Here is a 25,995-nt window from a genome sequence, read left to right on the forward strand (position 1 = left end):
TGGTGAATGCAGTGTGTTGTGGTTTTAGTGTGTGTATGGTGAATGCAGTGTGTTGTGGTTTTAGTGTGTGTATGGTGAATGCAGTGTGTTGTGGTTTTAGTGTGTGTATGGTGAATGCAGTGTGTTGTGGTTTTAGTGTGTGTATGGTGAATGCAGTGTGTTGTGGTTTTAGTGTGTGTATGGTGAATGCAGTGTGTGTTTGTGTTGTGGTTTTAGTGTGTGTATGGTGAATGCAGTGTGTGTATGGTGAATGCAGTGTGTGTTTGTGTTGAATGCAGTGTGTGTTTGTGTTGTGGTTTTAGTGTGTGTATGGTTAATGCAGTGTGTGTTTGTGTTGTGGTTTTAGTGTGTGTATGGTGAATGCAGTGCGTGTTTGTGTTGTGGTTTTAGTGTGTTTATGGTGAACGCAGTGCGTGTTTGTGTTGTGGTTTTAGTGTGTGTATGGTGAACGCAGTGCGTGTTTGTGTTGTGGTTTTAGTGTGTGTATGCAGTGTGTGTTTGTGTTGTGGTTTTAGTGTGTGTATGCAGTGTGTGTGTGTGTTGTGGTTTTAATGTGTGTATGCAGTGTGTGTGTGTGTTGTGGTTTTAGTGTGTGTATGCAGTGTGTGTGTGTTGTGGTTTTAGTGTGTGTAAATGTGGGGGCTGTATGTAAAATAGGGGGGTGGGGGGTGAGCCTTTTTGGTTGCATTTACATTTTATTCCCCCCTCCCTGCTTCTTACCTGGCCAGGGAGGGGGGAGATCACATCCCTGGTGGTCCGGTAGAGGTAGCCAGCCGCTGTAGAATGCAGACGGGGACACTTAACACTCCAGCAGCTCTTGCCTGTAAGTCTCGCGAGCTGTGCTGTTTGCCGCGCGGAGCGTTGCCATGGTAACCCGTGACAACGCTCTGCCAGCCGCAGAGCTCGCGAGAGTTACGGGCAGGAGCAGCTGGAGAGTTAAGATGGTGCTGGCTGGTCCCCGTCTGCATTCTACAGGTAGCCGGGGCCCGAGGTGAACATATAGATAGCGATAATCACTATCTATATGTGCACAAATGGAATGTGGGGCCCGGGACTCCCTGAGCAGTCCGGGCCCCCCAGGACTGCCGGGCCCATGACAACCGTTATGGTTGTCATGTCCTGATGGCGTCCCTGCTGACAAGACACTAAACGGCATAAAGAATACCTTTAACTATAATACTTATGGGTGTCTGGGAACGCATAAAGATACCTACTCTTTCAGCCGGCAAGATAAGGCTACTTAAAAGCACAAACATGCCTACCACGCGTGGGCATACCGACGACTATATCCTTAACTCCTACAACACAGTGTAAGACGGGGCCATAATGCTCAATCACCCTCCAGACTATGCACAACCGTTAAGATTGTAAGGCGTCCCATTCCTCTGTAATGCTTGTGTACAGCAATACTTTTTTGTGTCTAACAAGAGACATCCCCCCCCTTAACTTTTAGATCGAAGAGATTAGACTTAGCTAGCTTACTCTAAGTCCTAAAATGTGCAATGTAATGGCAAGAATGCCCACATAAATGTCATACTATGCTTGATACCTAGTTTGCACCAGCTGTTGGGGTAGTGCAAGCCCGCTTGTTTATTGAATGCACAAACAAAATAAAGAATATAAACATATATGCATTATTAAAACGTAACTTAAAATTACATCCAAAAAGTGGAAAAAGTGTCGAGATGCAGCTGGATTAAATTTTAATGTTCAGTTATTTTTCAATAAAGCTTGTGTTTTATGGAAAAAAAAATTAGTAATATTTATATTCTTATGGTTAGGTGTGGGTGGTGTTAAGTGGGATGTTATCATTATTTCCGGTCTAGTGCAGAAAAATAGTGAACTTTAACCCTTTCACCACTACATCACGCACACTCTCGAAGTAGGGTGCATTCATGACAAAGATAAAGGAGAATTAGGAGAGCGTAATGGCCACAAGATTTAGCCGCGATTAAATCGTTGGATAGTTTTTTCACAGTTGTTTAAACAGAGTGACGAGCGTGGAATCCAGACTGAAGCAGGTCAAGCAGAGAGTTGTATTTGAGGAAGTCTGTCAATCTCTCATACACAACTCTCTCTTGGATCTTGGAGGCAAATGGCAGTAGCAATAAAGGGCAGTAGTTAGATGGGGAGTTTTGGTCAAGGTTGGACATTTTCAAAATCGGCGTTATGGTTGCATGCTTGAAGGGTGAAGAAAATGTGCCGGAGGAAAAGGAGAGATTGAAAATTTTAGTGAGTGGAAGAGCAAGAGAGGGACAGTGCAGATGAGATGTGAGGGAATAGGATCGAGCAAACACGTGATGGGGCGGGAGGACTGGGGAAGAGAAGAATCCTCTTCCGTTGTAGTAGCATATAACAGCGAAGGGATTTGGGTTGGGTGATGTATTGGAAGGGGAAAGAAGTTAGAGTCTCTTTCCTGATTGTAGAAATCTTCTCAGTGAAGTGATTTGCAAAGTTTGAGGCAGACAGGGTGGTAAGAGGAGAGGGAGCAACAGGGCGAAGGAGAGCATTAAAAGTGTGAAGTAGTTGTTTGGATTTGCAGGAGAATATTTGTGTGTAAAACACTGTGCCTAGAGGGGTATTGGCTACACTTCACTGACGAGGCCCAAAGGCTGAAATGATCATCTGGCTGTATCTCTCGTGCACAGGGAACTTGCTGGCATTTCGGTTCTGGACTGTACTTTCAGGTGGGATCAGTCTGTTATGCTTAAGATATGTTCTATCTGTAATGGCACGAGTGAGCAAAAATGTATTTACCAAAGGGCACCCTGTTGAGTTTCTCTAAGCTTTTGTCCTTTCTCACAGTTCTTATTCTTTGTTTTTAAAAACAAAAAATAGCCTGCAAATTGCTATTCTACTACTGTAATAATTTCTGTGGATTTATGCAAGCAAAACCCTTGTTCTACCCTTAATGCTGTTTCTTTAACAATTGACATAGGAGTAGCTCTATTACACAGGGTCTACACCTAAGGCAGAGAGACTGACACTGTAAAGCTATGTTAAGTTGTTTTTTTGTTTTTTATTTGGTTTGTTCTCTTGATAATGCTTAGTGCATGTATAGTTTGTGTTGGGCACAGAATTTATCAAAGCGTTCACTGGTACTTGGTCTGTGCTAGTTTTTCATGACTATTGAATTCTGAATTTCATTTTGCAACCCAATCTACAGGCCTGTTTACAAAAAATAGCCCAGCTAGAGGATCTTTGCAACAAGAAAGAAAAGTTCATCCAATCAAATAAAATGATTGTTAAATTCAGGGAAGACCACATAGCACGCCTCGAAAGAACTCTGAAAGATGGTCGCAATTCATTCTCCAATAACGAGCAAGAAGACTTGATTTCTGAACTCAAGGAGGAGATACGTGTATTAAAAGATCAGGTACTGTTGTGTGAGTGACCTCTTAGTGACCCCCTCATTAGGTGTCCTGCTTTTCCGATGAATACCCAACCAGTGATTATTAATACTAATAGCCATGCAGGCATGTGAAATATATAGTGTGCTAAATACATGTATTCAGGTTTGCAACCCATTTTAATGTACAAAACTGATAGATTTAACACATTACAACACATGATGCTGTCTAAACAGATCTGTCAGGTTAAGCACTGGGAGCGTTTGGGCACCAGCTAGTCTGTGTCCTTGTGCTTTGCAAAAACTGAGCGATGACTGCTGGTGTGAGTCTTAATAGCCCCCAGAGCAGTGAGCTGATCCCTTAGCCTGTCAGTAGGCAGTGGTCATAAGGTGTTCGCTTGAGGCAGTAGAGATACACAATGGATAATGATTATAAAAGACAATTGGGTAATAATCGATATATAAAGATGGGTGGGTCACAAGAGACTGAAAGTCTGACATAACATGTATAACCTAAAGATACAGGGTCTGTTCTTGCAAAACTGCCCTATCCTATATCCGATTTCTTTATTCAACCTAAATACAGGCCGATAAAGCAAGTCTAGAAAAATAATTAAAAGACCATTGTAATGAAGCACTCTGTCACTAAATCCACTACAGTCTGCTTCAGAAAGGTTTAACTACTTGAGTCCCCTGGACAAATGCAGCCCTTCCATTCTTATGTGATATAGTATATAAGTTCCCATTCAGCTTGAGCAATATCCGTGCTTTCCAACCCTGTACATCATTCAGTGGCTGAATGTTTTCTGAAAAGAAATGGAAAGATGTTTCAGTTTTAAGCTTCTTTTTTTTTTATCAATGGGAAAGGGCCTCAAAATGTGAATTGGTTAAAAACTGAATTTTTATGAAAAGATTACACAGAGTTCAATAAAATGTTGCTAAAGATTGAATTTAATTTTTTTATTTTTTTTGGTGTATGTTTGTATATTTCACAGATTGAGCATCACCCTCGTGTAGCTAAATATGCCCTTGAGAATCATAGTTTGAGAGAGGAAAATAAAGGTCTTCGTTCACTGCAGTCTGTAAAGAGAGCCCAAGAACTTAGTGCCCAAATGATTGCAGAGCTGGAAAAGGCATTTTTAGAAGCATCTACAGCTGAGAAGAACAGAGGTAGGAATAAACTTAGATCAGACACACATAATGCTAATCATGTTTATGATCTCTCTCTTTATAATCAATCACTGGAAACATTAGCAAATGTAATCCTGTATTTTCGTATTCTAAATTTGTCTTTTTTTTGGCGGGGGGGAGGAGGAATACAAAATGCAGAATGTTTACATAGGAGAAAAATAAATGCTGCCTTCTTTGGATGCATCTTGTTTTCCCATCAAACTTACTTTATTGAGAAAACTCATCTCATATCACACTGCCTTAATTAGAGAAAGGCATAGTATGACTGCAATAGAAACACTGAGGCTACTTGAAGGTTCTCTATGCTGAGATGACATCCACAATACAGCCCAACAAAAATGAAACTTAAAACTTATAGATGATAAAACATTTAAGTTGTCAAACTATCTTTGCTAGTTATGTTCTGTGCATGATTTTGTTACAAATAACTGTTGTACTAATTTATTTACTTGATGCTGCTTTAGGTCTACCAATGCATTCCACTCCGCTACCATCAGACAACAATAATATATCACTGGAAAGGATGAAAGAACGATTGTTGCAGCTTCAAAGTGAGCTGGAAACCTCAAAGCAAGAATATGAAGAGTTCAAAGAGTTAACTAAGTTGGTACAAAATTTCCACTGTTTAAAGGACCATTCACAAGTGCATACATTTCTGAAAGACACACTAATAAAATCACTTAAAAGGACTTATTGGAGAAATACAATTCTTCAATTGCCATATTTTATAATTAAATGTTTACGATGCAAATTGTTTGTCTAAATCTATTTACATGTTTCTCACTCCCTAATCATTCAAAACTTATTTAAGTGTATTCATCTAAACATTGTATATAGTCCTTTAGGAATAGTGATGTTATCATTACAATTTGATGTTTTAAAGTTGTATGTCTTAACTTCAGCAGGGCTGTATATTGTGACCATGAATATCATTAGTAATAAGAGTCAATTGACATTTCCTTGGTCTGTGTAGGCCATGCTACACCTTAACCCCTTAGTAAACAATGGCATATTGTCTCAAATCTGGTCTCTAAAAATGTTGGATAAAGACCTTTTGCCTATTTAGACGATTGATCTGCTTATCTAACCTTAGTAGCTCAGTAAAGTCCTGCTGTTAATGAATATAACACTAAAGCATGCCACTGATCTCCGCATGCAATGAAAATCTATATTTAAAATTGCTCATGGCAGCGCTATGAGATTAAAGTTTTTTTTGTACATGTTTTGGGTTTTCTCATAATTTTGTGTTTCTGATTCTTTTCTGCCCTTGTTTGGTGTCCTGCTCATGTGCACTGAGATGACAGTAACCCTTTACAGCTACCTGATGCTTAAACATATAATAAATACGCTGGGATATACAGTTATTTAAAAAAAAAAAATTGTTTGCATTTAAAATAAATACATTATTGATGTATTAGGAAGAAGCAGGTTGAACAGGAGTCAGAGCTTCAGTCATTGCAAACATCCAACACACATCTTGAAAACATTTTAGAGGCCATCAAGACGCACAAACGTCTGGAAATGTCACAGCTGAACCGAATGCATACAGAAACCATAAAGGTAACTAAAAATAACCTTTTCACCATTTGTACAAAATTAGGCTCTGGACAGATTTCAAGTGAACTTTTATCATTCCAATAAACTGATTATTACTACAAAAAAAACTTTTACAATATAAAAATGTTTTTCTATTGGTTGTGCATTTGTTTCTATACAGAACATGACCACTCCAACAAAGGCGTACAACTTGAGATCTCGACTCGTTCCACGCATGAGTCCAAGTGATTCACCCAATGGCTTGATGGATACTCCTAAATCAGGAATGCAAATAGATGACATAGTCAATGAGCCCATCCCACCAGAGATGAGTGAGCAAGCATATGAAGCTATTGCTGAGGAACTCAGAATGGTTCAGGTAGGTTATAGAGTGGACATTTCTGGAGTTGGCTCCAACAACATGAGCCTCAAAACATTCAAATTTTTTCCAAATACATTTATAAATGCATGTATTTTGTGGGAAATGTAGATTAAAGAACAATTAATACAAGATGAGGGGTTGCCTTCATACTAATTAGAGATTTAAATTTCTGCATTATTTATTTTTAGGAACAAGTGACTAGTCTACAAGCTAAGCTAGATGAGGAGGAAAGCAGAAATATGAAGTCCCAACAACAGCTCAGCAAGCTGGAGCACCATTCTACTCAGATGCAAGAGGTGAGAAGGACATGGCCAACTTTTATTTATTATGTGAGCTTTGTTTATTGCTGGAATTTATTGCCAAAACACATTACATATGAATAAATAACTTCCTCACTGTTTCTTCTGTTTAATGTAATGTAGTCTTCATTCACATCAATTTATTTTTTGTAAAAAAAAAAAATATGAATCGCAAATTACATCATGGCATTTGATTGTGTGTTTTTTCCTCTTTTTTTTTTTTTTTTTAATAGCATTTCTCGTTGGAAAAAGCTAAATGGAGTACAGAGCAACAGGAACTTCTTGCACAAATCAAATCACTTGAAAAGCAACAGCAAGACTTCAAAGGCAAAGAAGATGGTACGGTCTTGTGGGCATTTGTTTGGTATTTTTTTATCTAGTAACTGCCAATGAAGTGTATTTTGTGTATATCTTTCCTAAAGGGCGTAGTGACAAGCTTGATAAATGTTGATCCTTTGTTATTGTCCGTGTGTTCCTCAATTCCAAATTTTGAAATGGATGTCAATAGTGGTAGCAATGAACATTATATAATTGGTTTAATCTCTAAACATTAAACATACTCAAGATCACTATAATTGGCTTTGCATGTTTTATAGTTGGTTGACTTGGCAATGCAGTTCTGCGTGCTTAAAGCTGTTTTATGTTGCTGAATATATGGGAACATTGCAACATAACTATTATAATTCATGCATTGTTGGCAACAAACGATCACCGTTTTAAATTCTGCTATGACAGCAGAAATGTTAATGTATTTTGAGTTTACCGACTAACACCTCTTGTAATTTGCATAATTCAAATTGGAGGCTCCATACTCCCAATCGTTCCTTGTATTTAAATCAAAGCCCTGAACGAGCAGTCAACTTATGAATAGTTAAAACTTGAAATGGAAAAGAGGTCCTGCGTTCACCGGAGACACCGAAGTTTAAAGACGCCATGATTAGAGTGGAAAAATCCAGAAAAGGTGGCTTTTATGACTAAACATTTTGTTTTCTCTTTAAATGATGAGGAAAAAGCATTTTGATATAATGCCAAAAGTAGGTGTTCCCATCGGTTAGGCAAAAAAGAGCAGCATTTTTTTTTTTCAAGTTGCCGATTGAAAAAGTATCACTGAGTCATCAGCTGCAAAGGCACAGAGGATATGGTTGGAGACACTGGAAAAAGCTCAATCTAAAGATACAGCTGAACATCCAGTTTAATTACTACATGATCTAATATTGGAATGGCATCCATTTTTTTTATTTTTGTACGTAAAGTACTGTTTGCTTATGGCTTTGTCAGCATTTGTTCCATCAAAATACTCTATTTGTGATTTATTTGTGGGTTTGAGCAAGGATTTATTTGTGGGTTCTTTCCAGATCTTGTGAAATCTAAGGCTGTGGGGAAAATTAACATCCCCACCAAATAAAGAGAACCTACAGGGATAGAATATTCTTACTGGAGGGATACTTCTTTTTAAAGAAAATATCCCAATTCTAAATAAAGATAATAAAGGGAAAAAAGAAGACATGCAAGTCTAACCGAACAAGCAAGTTCTGATGCCAGGCCAGTAGGAGGCAGACTTTACCCTTTTTTTAATTTTATTCATTTTTTTTAAATGGGAAAAACACCACTACAGATCAAAGGGTACTATAAACAATTCAGTATGGTTGCGAAAAAGAATAAAAAAAAAAGAATTAGACAGACATTTAAAATTGGCTCAGTAAGATAAGTCATGAGAATCCCAGGATTGCTATCATCCACCATTACGACTATTAAAGGATCACTATAGTCAACATAAAAAAAAAAGAAAGACAGGTCCCCTAGCCTTCTTTCTTGGTTTTATATGAATTTGCCATTAAAAAAAAAAATCCGAGCCAGTTTTAGCATTAAAACGTACCTCCGTTCCAGCGCCAAGCTCCTCGTCAGGCCAAAATTACGAAATCGCAGGGCCCAATAGGACGCTTCTCTCTGAGAAGCGTCATCGTGATCTGGTGCGCATGCACGGCTTCACGCTGCACCAAACGCGTTCTTCATAGACCGTCATTGAATGCCGCCCTATGAATGAACTCGGCGCTCTACCGCGCATGTGCGCGTTTGCGAGCAGAGCTTTCTACACCCGCCCCCCTCCTACGGCAACCGTCCTCAGCCACACTGTGTGTTTGCATAGAAACACTTTATATAGAGAGATCTCTATATCCCTTTAAGGACACAACTTCTGGAATAAAAGGGAATCATGACGGAATATTTCCGTCATGTGTCCTTAAGGGGATATATGGTGTTTGTATGCACACACACAAATAGTAAAAAATTTCAAACATAACCAACTGCTTAGCTTAACGTGTTTTACAAAAAAAAAAAAAAAAAAAAAAAAAAAAAACTTGTGCAAGTATATCGTGCCACTGCTTAACCTATATGTATATTTATGCTACTGAACGCCGTTGTGGCGCATGACAATGCTCTGTAACCACCCGCACATCAAAAATAAAGAATTAAAAAAAAAAAAAAAAAAAAAAAATTTCAAACATACACATACTATGTCCGTTCATCCATATCCATCCCTCCCTATCCAGCTGAGGGAGGGAGGGATGGATGGATCCAACCATCACTCACCCACCCACACTCACAATTACTCACTCGGCCACCCGCCCACTCTCTGTCTCTCTCTCTCTCTCTCTCTCTCACACTCACTCTAAACTTTAAAAATAAGTGTACTTACAGTTTGAAGTCAGATCTCTGCATCCTCCAGCCGACTCCCACGCGCTGCTGACAGCCTCAGGGAGACAGGATGCTCGTGCACAGTGCCCTGTGCTCTGACAACACATATGTTTGAATCCGAATTACGCATCCATTAACTCGGAAGTCCCTCTGGTGGCAGTCTGAGTGACTGCAGCTAGAGGTGTTCCTAGCTTTCAATGTAAACACTGTATTTTCATGAGAAAAGGCTGCAGGGAGCTATAGTTCTCACCTGAATAACCTCATTAAGCTTAAGTTGGCCAGGTGTCTATAGTGTCCCTTTAACTGGACCAAAGCACACATGAAACCTTTTACAAGAAAACCTTCTAAAGGAATGACCAGTAATAATCTCTCCCTAAATTCAAGTCGCCATAGTTGGTCATCCACAAGGGAACAACTTTTTTGGTGGGGGAGAACCCTATTCCTAGTTACAGGAGTTTTTTTTTTTCAGAGAAATAACATGCATTTCAGGAGTTGTCAAAATAAACATTTTGGATTCTGCCAGATTCTGGAGCATCAGGCATCACACAGGAAATTTCTTGAAGCATGCAAGTTAACTGCATGGCCAATTATTGGGAGATTTTAATTGCTAAGGGTCGTGTTGAAGTCGAAAGTCTATTAACAAAAACTTATCATTGTATCTAGTGGTTGGGGGTGGGAATTTAAGTGGTGTTCCTTTAGATGTTTGAAGAGGATTGATACCTTTTTGAATGTTCCTACAGATGGGGTTTCAAAGGATTCAAATCAGCATCTGTAAAAGTTCACATTTAAGCTATTGATTTCATGACTGTCAGAAACTTGGCTCCTCATTATTAGATTTATTAAAACAATCTAGAACATAAAACTTACTTTTAGACAAATTACACCTCCCTGGGACCAAAATTTGGTTCTGTTCTATCTGTCCAGTACTTTTGAACCTCTGCAAGATGTTTACCTTAAAGTGATGTGGGTTTCTTTACCATACCTTGTTTTTCATGCAAGGTCCTGTTGAAACTCTTCCGTTCATTTTGAAGGTTTCAAGTTCTAACAATTTAGTCTTCTGTGACAATAGTACATCATAGAGCAATTTAGTTGCTTAATACAGTATGTATACTGAAACATGGTATAGTTCTTCTACCATAGCCTCTTAATTCAAGATTTACTAATGGAAAAGGTTTCATTTTCATCAAATATTATCTTGAAATCTGTGTTTTTGCCATTTAAAAGCAAATCCAAGTGCTGTGTGTCCCCTTATGCATATCTGACGTGTGTGTGGAGCACAAGATGTGATGTGATACTGCCACATGATAGGAGATGCAATATATGTGGTTTTTGTATATGTACATTTGCTTTTTTGAGGTTGTGTATGGAATTATAAGAAAAAAAATATTAGGATTTGTTTGGAACGAGCAGTAGTGAAATTTCTCCATTGAACGCTGGACCTTTTTTTTTTATTTTTTTATTTTTTTTTTTTTTTTCATTTCAAGCTTCAAGTATTATGCGGGTTGAACTATTATTTAGCGACCTTGAGGTGCAGGATTTGATTTAATTTATAAGGAACAATGGTGGGTGTGGAGCCTGTGGTTTGTGTAATGTGAATCCCATAAGTATTCAGTACCTGAAAAGCTCTATAGTAAAATGTCTGCTGTCTTAGCAGAGTTTTAAACAGTGACAGTTTGCCTACAAGGTATGCATTGTAATAATAATGTTGTAATGTTAATGTGTATGCAGTAACATGAAATCGTTGTTTACAAGCGTGGCCTTCCTCATTCTTCAAAGTGGAGACGTTAGATAGTGAAAAGATGACCAATAATTACAGTAGCACAAAATGCCAAGGACAATCACTGTAAAACCGAAAATTAGGTCTGTTTGTGGTCAATGTTTCTTCCAGCACTTCTTGGTCAAGTAAAACTTTAGGTTAAATTGAATAGTTATGTAAAATAAATTAATACATTTCTAGTTATACCAGGTACTAAGATTCTCCTTTGGGTGGTAAATTGTGATCTTTGAAGTAGGCCTGGTGACGGCTAACTGTATCTTGTGTGTTATGTAACAGTACTGAAGAGTGAGGTTCACGATCTTCGAGTGGTTCTTCAGTCTGCGGACAGAGAGCTCCGAAATGTGAAGTCTGAATACAGTGCTTTTAAAGACAAGCAGGAGAAGGAGCTGAGCCAGTTATCTGACAGACATATGAACGTACAGCTACAACTGGATAATGTCAGGTAAAGGGATACTTGGCATGGAGTGTTTTTTGTTTTTTTTATTTTGTAGTTTATTGTATTTTTTTAAAAAGATCGGAGGGGTACCCCGGTTTCAATTGTGCATTTTGTCAACATTTAAGTACAGTACAGCATCACAAGAGTAAAAATAATCAGCGAACAATGTTCTACAAACGATCCACTCAAAGTGCGGTGCTTGAGAGAGACTTAGTCTACGTGAACCCTTTGTAGAGACCAAATCTGCATTTTAGCTAGTATGGTCAGTGTGCCTAGTAGTGATAAGTTGCTGTGCCTACTGATGCCTCCCTATGAGGTGCCCTGTGATGGGGTGGGAAGAGTGAGCCTGGCAGTGGTGCTAGCAACCGTCTTACTAGTCAGGCCAGTAGGTCTGGCTGCCACCTTATTCTCCACTAGAAGGGGGGAGGGGGGGTGGAGAAAAGGTTTGAGAACAGTGTGTATATGTGTGTATCTCTCTCTCTCTATATATATATATATATATATATATATATATATATATATATATATATATATATAGCCTCTGCTTAACAAGGCTGTATGGAATATGTAATTCAGTACCTGAATGTTTAAAAATATAACTATAGACTTGATGAGCTAACTATATATGCTGCATAGATTACCACAGCACAGGTTTTCAATGCTCTGAGATGGTCTATAACCTATACATGGTGTCTCCATAAAAAAGAAACCTCAGATAAAGTTAAATATACTTTCCTAATGTTGCAGCTCCCATGAGACATATCCCCCCAATATGACCATCGTAGATTTCATTTTGACGCTTGCTTCTGTTATTTAGAACTCTGTATGATGTGTGAGTGGAATGCTAATAAACATTGGCAGAGAACTATGCTGTACTCATTTATAGAGTGATTGACTTATAGCTGGAGAACACCTGCAAATTTATGTAGCTTATAAGAAATGTGCAGAACAGGAACAAGTAATCTTGTAACTTAAATTAAACATGAGCAGATTTTATTTTGAAACACTTGGCCACAGTATTTAGACATTGTATAACCCAAGAAAAGTAAAGGAGCCACAATATCAGGTAAAGTTTCAGTATAAACTTTATACCACCAGAATATAAACCTTGCAACTTTACAAGCCACAAAAGCTTCTGTCTTTTTTTAAATGATTAGTAAGGTGAAAAATGACAATAGGGTGTACCGGGACACAACTGGCACCAAAACTAAAGCACGTTTTAGTAGTTATGGTGATTAATGTTCTTTTAACTGAATGTTGAAGATTAATCTAAAACTATGTTCAAGTTCCCATATAATGATCAATTTCATATATAAGCGGACAATTGCTTCACATATATTCATTAGATAGATCAGTCCTATTTTAAAATGCCTGCACATGTCTTTAGTGTTATCCAGTAGTGTGGACCTGTCACAGCAGGGTGGAGCTTGTTCTTCACTGACCACTGTGTTAATTCAGTTGGTGAAGCACATAAAAAAACGGTGTGTGTTAATTTTAAGAAAACCGTTTTTGATTAGAGTAACCCTTGCAGGCATTCTACCTACTCCCCTTAAAAAGAAGAAACAAAAATAAAGATTACGCCAAGATCAAACATTTACTTGCAGCCCGATCCTCCTCTGGTGACTTCACTCCCTCTCATTGTAGATCAGGGCAGGTGCTTCCATTAGGCAAAAAAGGGCATTTGCCGATCAGCAAATGGTCCTTGTGGACCGTTCCTGTCTGGAGCTGAAGCGCTGGGTGAGCGGCTCTTTAGCCACCCCCAGCACAGCTGTTTCATCTGCTGGGCACGCAGGATAGAGCAGGAAGCAAAGGAGCCACAATACCAGGTAAAAGTTTCAGTATAATGTCTCTCCTGTGACAGGAGGTTGGTTAATCCTCTACAGCACTAGCACATGTATGGCCCACATGGAGTCTAAGGGTGTGTGTGTGTGTGTGTGTGTGTGTGTGTGTAAATAAAGTATGTTTGTAAACTGATGTGAGTGACGTGTGTGTGAACATGTGACCAATTATATTTATAATTCATATTAATATAATTATATATTATATTGAAAATAAAATGTTTTACTTACAGTGAACCTGTTGAACAAGTTCACTGTAACATAAATTCCCACCAAATCCCACCAATATTATAAATTAAATGCCACACTTGCATATTCAATCCCACCAAAGAAATAAATGCATAATTTATCACAGTGAAAAAAATATGTATTCAATGTAAACTGTATGTATTAGGCAGTATTGGTTTTATGTATAAGCCAGCATGTGTATAGGTGCATGCATAGGTGTGTTACCTAGCATGCATGTACATTTAGGGCACACATATGTATGTATTAGGCAGCGTGCTTATATGGATTTATGTATTGGGCAGTGTGTGTGTATATAGATGTATTGGGCAGTGTGTGTAGATGTATTGGGCAGTGTGTGTGTGTGTGTAGATGTATTGGGCAGTGTGTGTAGATGTATTGGGCAGTGTGTGTAGATGTATTGGGCAGTGTGTGTGTAGATGTATTGGGCAGTGTGTGTGTAGATGTATTGGGCAGTGTGTGTGTAGATGTATTGGGCAGTGTGTGTGTAGATGTATTGGGCAGTGTGTGTGTAGATGTATTGGGCAGTGTGTGTGTAGATGTATTGGGCAGTGTGTGTGTAGATGTATTGGGCAGTGTGTGTGTAGATGTATTGGGCAGTGTGTGTGTAGATGTATTGGGCAGTGTGTGTGTGTGTGTAGATGTATTGGGCAGTGTGTGTGTGTGTAGATGTATTGGGCAGTGTGTGTGTGTGTGTAGATGTATTGGGCAGTGTGTGTGTGTGTAGATGTATTGGGCAGTGTGTGTGTGTGTAGATGTATTGGGCAGTGTGTGTGTGTGTAGATGTATTGGGCAGTGTGTGTGTGTGTAGATGTATTGGGCAGTGTGTGTGTGTGTAGATGTATTGGGCAGTGTGTGTGTGTGTAGATGTATTGGGCAGTGTGTGTGTGTGTGTGTGTAGATGTATTGGGCAGTGTGTGTGTGTGTGTGTATAGATGTATTGGGCAGTGTGTGTGTGTGTGTGTATAGATGTATTGGGCAGTGTGTGTGTGTGTGTGTGTATAGATGTATTGGGCAGTGTGTGTGTGTGTGTGTGTGTATAGATGTATTGGGCAGTGTGTGTGTGTATAGATGTATTGGGCAGTGTGTGTGTGTGTGTGTGTAGATGTATTGGGCAGTGTGTGTGTGTGTGTGTATAGATGTATTGGGCAGTGTGTGTGTGTGTGTGTATAGATGTATTGGGCAGTGTGTGTGTGTGTGTATAGATGTATTGGGCAGTGTGTGTGTGTGTGTGTATAGATGTATTGGGCAGTGTGTGTGTGTGTGTGTGTATAGATGTATTGGGCAGTGTGTGTGTGTGTGTATAGATGTATTGGGCAGTGTGTGTGTGTATAGATGTATTGGGCAGTGTGTGTGTGTGTGTGTGTGTGTATAGATGTATTGGGCAGTGTATGTGTGTGTATAGATGTATTGGGCAGTGTGTGTGTGTGTGTGTGTATATAGATGTATTGGGCAGTGTGTGTGTGTGTGTATATAGATGTATTGGGCAGTGTGTGTGTGTGTGTGTATATAGATGTATTGGGCAGTGTGTGTGTGTGTGTGTATATAGATGTATTGGGCAGTGTGTGTGTGTGTGTATATAGATGTATTGGGCAGTGTGTGTGTGTGTGTATATAGATGTATTGGGCAGTGTGTGTGTGTGTGTATATAGATGTATTGGGCAGTGTGTGTGTGTGTGTGTATAGATGTATTGGGCAGTGTGTGTGTGTGTGTATAGATGTATTGGGCAGTGTGTGTGTGTGTGTATATAGATGTATTGGGCAGTGTGTGTGTGTGTGTATATAGATGTATTGGGCAGTGTGTGTGTGTGTGTATATAGATGTATTGGGCAGTGTGTGTGTGTGTGTATATAGATGTATTGGGCAGTGTGTGTGTGTGTGTGTATAGATGTATTGGGCAGTGTGTGTGTGTGTGTGTATAGATGTATTGGGCAGTGTGTGTGTGTGTGTGTATAGATGTATTGGGCAGTGTGTGTGTGTGTGTGTGTGTATAGATGTATTGGGCAGTGTGTGTGTGTGTGTGTATAGATGTATTGGGCAGTGTGTGTGTGTGTGTGTGTGTGTATAGATGTATTGGGCAGTGTGTGTGTGTGTGTATAGATGTATTGGGCAGTGTGTGTGTGTGTATAGATGTATTGGGCAGTGTGTGTGTGTGTGTGTATATAGATGTATTGGGCAGTGTGTGTGTGTGTATATAGATGTATTGGGCAGTGTGTGTGTGTGTGTATATAGATGTATTGGGCAGTGTGTGTGTGTGTATAGATGTATTGGGCAGTGTGTGTGTGTGTGTATATAGATGTATTGGGCAGTGTGTGTGTGTGTGTATAGATGTATTGGGCAGTGTGTGTGTGTGTGTGTATATAGATGTATTGGGCAGTGTGTGTGTGTGTATATAGATGTATTGGGCAGTGTGTGTGTGTGTATATAGATGTATTGGGCAGTGTGTGTGTGTGTATATATAGATGTATTGGGCAGTGTGTGTGTGTGTATATATAGATGTATTGGGCAGTGTGTGTGTGTATATATAGATGTATTGGGCAGTGTGTGTGTGTGTATATATAGATGTATTGGGCAGTGTGTGTGTGTGTATATATAGATGTATTGGGCAGTGTGTGTGTGTGTATATATAGATGTATTGGGCAGTGTGTGTGTATATATAGATGTATTGGGCTGTGTGTGTGTGTGTGTATATAGATGTATTGGGCTGTGTGTGTGTGTGTGTGTGTGTATATAGATGTATTGGGCAGTGTGTGTGTGTGTGTGTGTATATAGATGTATTGGGCAGTGTGTGTGTGTATATAGATGTATTGGGCAGTGTGTGTGTGTGTATATAGATGTATTGGGCAGTGTGTGTGTGTGTGTATATAGATGTATTGGGCAGTGTGTGTGTGTGTGTATATAGATGTATTGGGCAGTGTGTGTGTGTGTATATAGATGTATTGGGCAGTGTGTGTGTGTATATAGATGTATTGGGCAGTGTGTGTGTGTGTATATAGATGTATTGGGCAGTGTGTGTGTGTGTATATAGATGTATTGGGCAGTGTGTGTGTGTGTATATAGATGTATTGGGCAGTGTGTGTGTGTGTGTATAGATGTATTGGGCAGTGTGTGTGTGTGTATATAGATGTATTGGGCAGTGTGTGTGTGTGTATATAGATGTATTGGGCAGTGTGTGTGTGTGTATATAGATGTATTGGGCAGTGTGTGTGTGTGTATATAGATGTATTGGGCAGTGTGTGTATATAGATGTATTGGGCAGTGTGTGTATATAGATGTATTGGGCAGTGTGTGTGTGTGTATATAGATGTATTGGGCAGTGTGTGTGTATATAGATAGATGTATTGGGCAGTGTGTGTGTGTGTGTGTGTGTATATAGATGTATTGGGCAGTGTGTGTGTGTGTGTGTATATAGATGTATTGGGCAGTGTGTGTGTGTATATAGATGTATTGGGCAGTGTGTGTGTGTATATAGATGTATTGGGCAGTGTGTGTGTGTGTATATAGATGTATTGGGCAGTGTGTGTGTGTATATAGATGTATTGGGCAGTGTGTGTGTGTGTATATAGATGTATTGGGCAGTGTGTGTGTGTGTGTGTGTATATATAGATGTATTGGGCAGTGTGTGTATATATAGATGTATTGGGCAGTGTGTGTGTGTGTGTGTATATAGATGTATTGGGCAGTGTGTGTGTGTGTATATAGATGTATTGGGCAGTGTGTGTGTATATAGATGTATTGGGCAGTGTGTGTGTATATAGATGTATTGGGCAGTGTGTGTGTATATAGATGTATTGGGCAGTGTGTGTGTATATAGATGTATTGGGCAGTGTGTGTGTGTGTATATAGATGTATTGGGCAGTGTGTGTGTGTGTATATAGATGTATTGGGCAGTGTGTGTGTGTGTATATAGATGTATTGGGCAGTGTGTGTATATAGATGTATTGGGCAGTGTGTGTATATAGATGTATTGGGCAGTGTGTGTGTGTGTGTGTATATAGATGTATTGGGCAGTGTGTGTGTATATAGATAGATAGATGTATTGGGCAGTGTGTGTGTATATAGATGTATTGGGCAGTGTGTGTGTATATAGATGTATTGGGCAGTGTGTGTGTGTGTATATAGATGTATTGGGCAGTGTGTGTGTGTGTATATAGATGTATTGGGCAGTGTGTGTGTATATAGATGTATTGGGCAGTGTGTGTGTGTGTATATAGATGTATTGGGCAGTGTGTGTGTGTGTGTATATAGATGTATTGGGCAGTGTGTGTGTGTGTATATAGATGTATTGGGCAGTGTGTGTGTGTGTATAGATGTATTGGGCAGTGTGTGTGTGTGTGTATAGATGTATTGGGCAGTGTGTGTGTGTGTGTATAGATGTATTGGGCAGTGTGTGTGTGTGTGTATAGATGTATTGGGCAGTGTGTGTGTGTGTGTGTGTATAGATGTATTGGGCAGTGTGTGTGTGTGTGTATAGATGTATTGGGCTGTGTGTGTGTGTATAGATGTATTGGGCAGTGTGTGTGTGTATAGATGTATTGGGCAGTGTGTGTGTGTGTGTGTATATAGATGTATTGGGCAGTGTGTGTGTGTGTGTGTAGATGTATTGGGCAGTGTGTGTGTGTGTGTATAGATGTATTGGGCAGTGTGTGTGTGTGTGTGTGTGTGTGTGTGTGTATAGATGTATTGGGCAGTGTGTGTGTGTGTATAGATGTATTGGGCAGTGTGTGTGTGTGTGTGTGTGTGTATAGATGTATTGGGCAGTGTGTGTGTATAGATGTATTGGGCAGTCTTTCTTTCCCTAAATGTCTGCTCCTAGTCTCTCCTAAAATGTCTACTAAATGTCTGTTTCCTAAATACCTGTCTATCTGGTCTTTCTTTTCCATACATTTCTCACTGATTTCTCTGCTTTCCCTTAATGTCTCTGGTCCATATCCTTTCCATAAATATCTTCCCAGGCTCACCAGTCTCTCTGTTTCCCAAATTTCTCCCCAAACTCTGTTTACTAAATGTCTTCTGTTTCCTAGATATTTGCCACTAAATGGCTTGGCCTTTTTTTCTTAAACAAGAACAAGCAAATAGACTATTAGTAGTCTATTCACTGAACAGTGATTTGAAAAAGTTGTGTTGATAACATAACTTTTTACCTTAAATATTGCAATTGATATTTCAACTCTCTGTTTAGTGAATAGACAAGGAAAAGAAAAGAGAAAATTACAATAGTCAATCACAGGGTTTATTCACTAAAGTGAGAATTGTTGAGAATTCTTAATGAAATAAAAATTAATTTGAAATCAAAGTAGCCAAATCTGAAGAATGTATCTGGTATTTTTTTTTTTGTTCTTAAATTAGAAATTCACTTTGAATTTCCAACAATTCTCACTCCAGATAATAACTCTACTGGAATAAAGAGAAACAGGCTGGAGAGAATCAGTGGTATAGGGTGAGCAGAGAAATCATGAACATAGAGACTGCAAGCTTCGGGAAATGTAACAGGAGAAAGATTGGGATAAACGTAAATGAGACAAATTTTTATGATTAGAAATAAGCACTGTGGAGGAAAGGGGCAGCTGATTAGACCGAACTGGAAACCAAACGGCAAATTTAGGCCAAAATAGCTGATTTAGAAGAATTCTCCAACTCTGATACCATCACAGCTCAGCTGTTTTTGCTTACACTTTGCAATTCGATTTTCAATTCACTAAAATTCAGAGTTTAGTGAACAAACTTCTGAGAGAATGTATTTACATTCTTGAGGGAGTGGCAAAATAGATCTTTGCCTAGGGCGGCTGGAATCCTTGCACCGGCTCTGCTGTAGGTGGAGAGCTTTTCCAGAGAACTGCTGAGATGAGGACTTGGGCAACAAAGACTCGGGTGCTGTTATGTCTGTCGCCCGCATGCTATGTGTGCTAACAGGTGTCCAATATGCACATTTAACATTTGCAAGTTGCCAGAGTTTCACCTCTAGCTGCAGAGTACTTTTACTCTGTGTGTGCATAGTTACACATACAGATTCCAAGAACCATGACTAATTCAAATCACTGAAGTGGTCATGGTGCTTATAGTTATCCTTTATTCTATTTTATTGGTCTATACATAAATGTTGTAAACTTGCCATGCATTTTTAATTTGTGTTAAAGGTTAGAGCATGAAACCCTAATAGAGGAAAGGCGATCACTTCAGGATGCTTATGATAACCTGGAAGAAGTGATGAAATTTGAGACAGACAACCTAAAACGGGAGCTCTCTGACAGCAAGCAAGAAAATGAGACTCTGAAAGCTGAGCTTAATGTAAGTGTTTTGAAGTTCCTAAGTTTGAGCTCTGAAATTTAAACACATTTTAAAAAGGGCTTTACAAAAAAAGTTTTTTTTTTTAATTATTATTATTTTTTATTTTTTTTTAAGGTCACATATTTTTGTGAACTGTTAGCTTTTCTGTTTTATTATGTAAATAAGTACTGACAACATTTACATTCTAAACATGGGTGAGCTGATGGGTAGTCATAGTATGTTGCATCATAATATGCATTAAATTATACGCAATATGTGCAGTGACCTGAATGGAGTTCACTTTCTATTGCCAAATCTGCAGAAGTTTAAGCTTTTCAGATGGCAAAACAGAATGATGAATAAGCAGACTAGTAAGAAATAGAAAGTGATTGTACATTGATGGGCTATACATCATTTTGACACCAAGAAGAGCATTTATCTATCCAACTAAACAAAGACCCACTAAAGCATTTTAAACATAATTGGCTGAATAAGTCTTTGGAAACTGCTACTTCTTTGATTTTGGTCTCTGCAGGCTTATTACACATAGTTCATTGTACACTGTGCTAAAGTTTGCAGGTGGCTTAATTTCATTCATACAAGCAATGTCTCTTGTCTGGTACTTTTTATTTGCATGTGTGTGTTTGTCTCCCCTAAGTTTTTACGGTCCCTCTTATTCACTTTAAAGCGGCACTGTCCTGGCCGAATCCCTTTTTTTTTTTTTTTTTTTTTTTTTTTTAACCCCCCTCCCGACTCCAGTACATCTAACTGACCCCCTAGTCATCCCTAAGCCCCACATATTACCTATTTTTTTATTTATTTTCTTCCTCGATCTATATTCAGGGCGCCGCCATCTTTGTGTTGGTAGATCATGTCCCTGTGGGACACGTCACCTGCCCACACTAGACAGACTGTGAGATTCCCGCACATGCCCAGTGAAACACTTGGACATGCGAACGGGAATTTCATCTATTCATTCATTCGTCAGAAAGACGAATGGATGGATATTTCAGACGAACAAACAAACAATGAGTATCGGTGTTTGTTTGTTCGTGCAGGTTATTACAAGGAGGGAGCTACCGGCTCGCAGCTCCCTCCTTGTAATATGTAAAGATAGAAGCGGCAGGGAGCAGTGCTCCCCGCCACTTCCTAAGCCCCCCCCATGTCAATATGACCCCCATAATAGCATAAGGGAGATTAAAATCTCCCGAATGCCCCTACTCGCTATACCACGAGTAGGGACATGTCCACTAAACAAAATAAAAACTACTATCTACTGTTCTCCCCACCCCTGGCCCTAAGACAAATCTCCTCCCTCCCCCCCCCCCTCCTATCAAAGGTGACTAGGGGTGCCCAAGCCCCTAGTCACCCACCCCAAAAAAAAAGTTACCCCCTACCTACCCCCCTCACCCTAAAAAATAGTGATGGGGGAATAAAATAACTAACCTGTAAAGAAAAATTTAACTTACCATTTGACGTCTTCCTTTTTCTAAAATCTTAATTTTTCAGCCCCAATAAAGCCATCATATCCGTCGAACTTAAAATAAAATAAAAAAAACCTGAGCGCAAAAAAAAAATCGAATCCATCCAATCAGAGTGCTTTGTGTCATTTTACACAGCGTGGGAAAGTTCTTTGAAATTTTCCCACGCTGTGTAATTTGACTCATAACACTCTGATTGGTGGACTTGGAATTTAACCAATCAGAGTGGGAAAATTCCAAAGAACTTTCCCACGCGGGATGGGGGGTGGGGGTGAATAGGGGTTTGATGTGGGGGGAGGAGGGGTGGAGATTTGTCTTAGGGCCCCACCCGCTGCCCGTGGGGGGGAGAGAACAGTAGGTTTCCCCCCCCTCATAATCTTTATGGCCCCCACCTACCGCTCAAGGGTGGGGGACGGACAGTAGGTCGTCGTCTCCCCACACCCACCGCACAGGGGTGGGGGGGGGAGGGGGATGGAGGACAGTAGGTCCTCCCCCGTCATTATCATTCAGTCACAACGCAATTCGGCAGTTTCTTCTAAAATGACAGGAAGCATCTCGAGATCACAGAGGAAAGGTAAGAATTGTGGGAAAATTGCTCTGACCAGTGGAAATGAAGCACACTTTGCTCCTCCGCTGGTCAAAGCTGGTCCCTTCTTTGTCTTATGATTTTAAAGAAGACAGGAAGAAAAGAAGAACAGATCCTGAGAGAGGGGGAGAAGAGGAAGAGATTGAGGAAAGGTAAGTTCGGCATGACAGTGCCGCTTTAATGAGTCTGCTTATTTATAAAAAGCATGCATATTTATGTTCTCTGTACAAGGGTTGGAGCTAATGTTCAAGTTAATGTATTCTCCTTAGACTTCAAATATACATTGCATGTTGTTGTCTGAAACAGGAACTGTTGGAACTTCTTGAAACTGAAAAAGAATGCAGACAGAAGCTCGAATCTCAGCTCCAGGAAAACAAAGAAAATACATCAAAGTATGCAACATGTTATTTAAAGACCATTGTATTGTTTGTCTTCAAATAATATTGTTTTGAGGCCTAACATTACTGGGCCCTAATATAAATCCAACACTTTTCTATATTAATATGTCAGCCATTGAGCTGCAAATGTAGTTTCATGCTTATTAGTGTGTTGCTTAAAAAGTAAAAGTGCACCTAGAAATATGAATGTGTATATGTAAGGATCACAACACAGCATGTAGTTTGGTCAGCATTTTGTGCTCTAGCTATATCTTAAAGAGATACTGTGATTTATGAACTTACTGAAAAATAGGTTAAAAACTCTGTTTGAAACAGGCCTTGATAACCATGTACTGTGCAGATGCCACAAATGTAGTCTGTGCATTGTGCTGACATAATTCCCACAAAATGCAGTTTGAAAGCTATGTATATGTAAATATTGTTTCTGATTCCAAGTGGGCATGGGCAATAAATGCAAACCACATATGGTATGACCTTGCAACCCACAATGCATGCCATTTCTGGGAAGGAAGTTGCATGTACTTATTCATGTGTGAGCCATATTAATAGTTCACCATTCCTTAGGGAACTCGCACAAGCTCACAAATGTTTAGCACCACAGTATCGAACAATACAAATGTACCAGTAATTTAATCCATATTAGTTGTGCATATTTGCTGTACGATTTTGTACTAAGCATGACCGAGGCCTTCTAGAGAAGTCTAATCTCTCGTATCCAGTCTTTAGTTTAGTGGAAGCATTTACCTTCATGTAACTGATGCTGACTCTTTTTCACATACAATGTTGTTCTTCTGGTTTAAGGGAACTTGTTAGAGTTCTGGATGAGAGTGTACATCTTAAGAAGCAGTGTTCAGAGCTGATGACTCGTTGTGAACAGCAGGTATCAATTCTTTTTTCCAAATATTCTTATTTTGGACATTTTTTTTTTTTTTTTTTCTCCATAATGTTTATTTTCAACAGGCATTGCATGGTTTGTTTATTTTTTTACTTTCAGTATAACACGGTGAAACAAGAAAAAATATCAGCACAATTGGTGCCTTTTTAAATGTAATTAAAATGTTATAAAACAGTTGATATGCTGCACTTGTGGCACTTTGTGCACTTGATTAGTTTTAAAGTTGTCATAAGTGTGTTTATATTGTAATAATGGCCATGTTATATTGATCAAAATATTTTAGGCCATCGAACTTCACAAACTCGAACAAAATTTGACTGCATCCAAGGAGACTATAACAGACCTAGAGAAAATAAAATCTGCTGACCAGGTAGGTTCCCCACTTCAGGAATGAAGCTAATTCAAAAGGGCAAATTAACTGTCTGTTTTTAAATATTCATTTTAGAAGGGGACATTAACCAATTGTGACGACTAGGGACAGTTTGTTTGAATATACTGTAACTTATGATCTTTAACACCAAAACTACACAATTACTCGTAAAAGGAAACATAACAAATCACAGTTCCCAACCTTGGAATTCTTCACTGCTAATAGCATTTGAGTGACATTCCCAAATCATATTGAGGATGGATACAATAAGAAGTGAGACACTGGATAATTGTAACAACGCTGGATAACAAGTAAAGACCTGCTCCGTGGAATGATCATTTAATGTACTCTTTAGCCAGCATGAAAGCTTGTTGATATCTGTTGGAATGGCATTTTTTGATTATCATCCAGGTCAACTCGGAGCCCCAGAATACATAAAAACATAATGCACCCTTCCTTTTTACATAATTTCTTATTATACAATGTATCCCTTTGTGTGGCATTGCTTTGCAATGTGCCAAGCATATCTCTGACACTCAGTTAATGAGTGACTATTTTTTTGCAGGTGGTTCACTAAAGATGATAGTGTATAGCAACATTTGAGGTGGTAGAGCAATCAAACCAGTGTAACGCTCAATAGCACGAGCTGTAAAGAATAGTATGATCCACATTCCATACTTCTTGTACAATGTCGACATCATTGCCTATTTGTATGTATGCATGCTTTCTGTGCTCTATTTGCAAATAACCATTTTATAGAACAATTAACTTAAATTGCCTACTCTCGGAGCAGACTTGCTGCCTTTTTTTTTTTTTTTTTTTTTAAATCTTGTGCACCTTCCATTTTCGTTGATCTTAGAGGATGATTGGTGACTTTTAACATAGTATTTAGAGAATAAAAGTTGTCATATTATGAGTTTTCTTTGGACAGTGGTATCTACTAGTGGAAACCCAGTGTGGATAGAACCAATAGATTTTGCTTCTGCAGACCAAATAAAAGGAATATATACTTTCTGATTTAATACTTAATACATGATAATTTATGCCACCCAGTCCTTATGTTTGAATGACACGCTGACTGTTTTACATGTTGTGTTTTTATTACTGACCTAAGGAAGTTGTAGCTGATCTCATGAATCAAATTCAAGTACTGAGAACAACAATCAGCCACAAAGCAGAATCAATAGACGTACTCACAAGAGAGCTTGAAGACATTAACGTATGTATATTTTAAATGTAATTTTAATTGCACAAAGACATAATGGGATCTATGAACTTAATAATGGGTGCTAACTTGTAGATGTTGAGGCATCAAACAATCTGTGCCGGCTCAGCCAGGGACATCTCTTGGAAAGCTCATTAGTTACTCCTCAGACAGCCCAGATAATTCCTCTGCTCATTGATTGAAAACTTTTTTTTTTTTTTTAACAGTATGCTATATCTTTAGTGGTTATAGTGACCGGAGTACCCTGGCATCTTTCCACACTAAGTGGTCTGACAATTTACTTGGCTCTTGCCTGGCAACTTGTGCATGTAAATACAATCCACTTGAAGGCTTACGATTTCAAATAAGAATGCCTTGCATTTTATTACATCTCTAATATGGTAGTTGCACAATCTAGATTGAAACAATACTAAAGTACTAACTCTGGCGTTCAACTCCGTTGAATGGATTTAAATGAACTTCATTGACTGCACTTCTTTAAAAAGGAAAAAAATACATACGACTTAAGGCAGCATATAAACTTACACACGCAATGTCAGAAAATATATTCATAGCATTTATTAGTGCAGTCACTGAATGTGTCTGGAGGTGTCTTAATTATTATTTTGTTTTTTTCATTCGCATATAATAATTTCAATGCTGCACTCACAGCTAAATTTGAATTGCATTTCTTGTTGGCAAAATACCATTTTCAGATGGTACATGCAATACGAACGTAATTTAGACTGTTAAATTGTGTATGTAAGAAAAATAAACCTGATATTTTTCTCTTTTAACAGAGTAAATACAGTTCTGTCTTATCAGAGAAGGAAGAAAGCAGAAATGTTTTGGAAAAGCAAGAGAGGTTGGTAGAGGAACTTAGAGAGAGCTTGGAAAGAAAGCAGTCTGCTGATAAGATTGAGGTATGTTAATACTGACATACAGCTCTACAATTTATATTGCCTGTATGAGTACCATAGCATAAATATTAAGGTTTTTTGTTTTTTGTGTGGAGGGGTTTTATCCATTGTATTGTAATATGTGTGC

The 25,995-nt window shown here is 38.8% G+C and overlaps 1 protein-coding gene across 1 annotated transcript in view; it reads left to right on the forward strand.

Annotated features, from left to right (window-relative positions):
• Window positions 1-25,995, forward strand: part of KIF15 (kinesin family member 15) — a 102,525-nt gene that overhangs the window by 56,782 nt on the left and 19,748 nt on the right. Inside the window, exons 13-26 of the mRNA XM_063452102.1 lie at window positions 3,167-3,376; window positions 4,345-4,519; window positions 5,005-5,143; window positions 5,959-6,100; window positions 6,258-6,455; window positions 6,647-6,754; window positions 6,991-7,096; window positions 11,505-11,670; window positions 19,885-20,035; window positions 22,388-22,473; window positions 23,281-23,359; window positions 23,658-23,744; window positions 24,859-24,963; window positions 25,749-25,871. Coding sequence (XP_063308172.1) covers window positions 3,167-3,376; window positions 4,345-4,519; window positions 5,005-5,143; window positions 5,959-6,100; window positions 6,258-6,455; window positions 6,647-6,754; window positions 6,991-7,096; window positions 11,505-11,670; window positions 19,885-20,035; window positions 22,388-22,473; window positions 23,281-23,359; window positions 23,658-23,744; window positions 24,859-24,963; window positions 25,749-25,871 — 1,875 coding nt within the window. The remainder of the gene's footprint in view (window positions 1-3,166; window positions 3,377-4,344; window positions 4,520-5,004; window positions 5,144-5,958; window positions 6,101-6,257; window positions 6,456-6,646; window positions 6,755-6,990; window positions 7,097-11,504; window positions 11,671-19,884; window positions 20,036-22,387; window positions 22,474-23,280; window positions 23,360-23,657; window positions 23,745-24,858; window positions 24,964-25,748; window positions 25,872-25,995) is intronic.

This window comes from Pelobates fuscus, chromosome 4 (assembly GCF_036172605.1).
Source record: "Pelobates fuscus isolate aPelFus1 chromosome 4, aPelFus1.pri, whole genome shotgun sequence".
Lineage (NCBI taxonomy): Eukaryota > Metazoa > Chordata > Amphibia > Anura > Pelobatidae > Pelobates > Pelobates fuscus.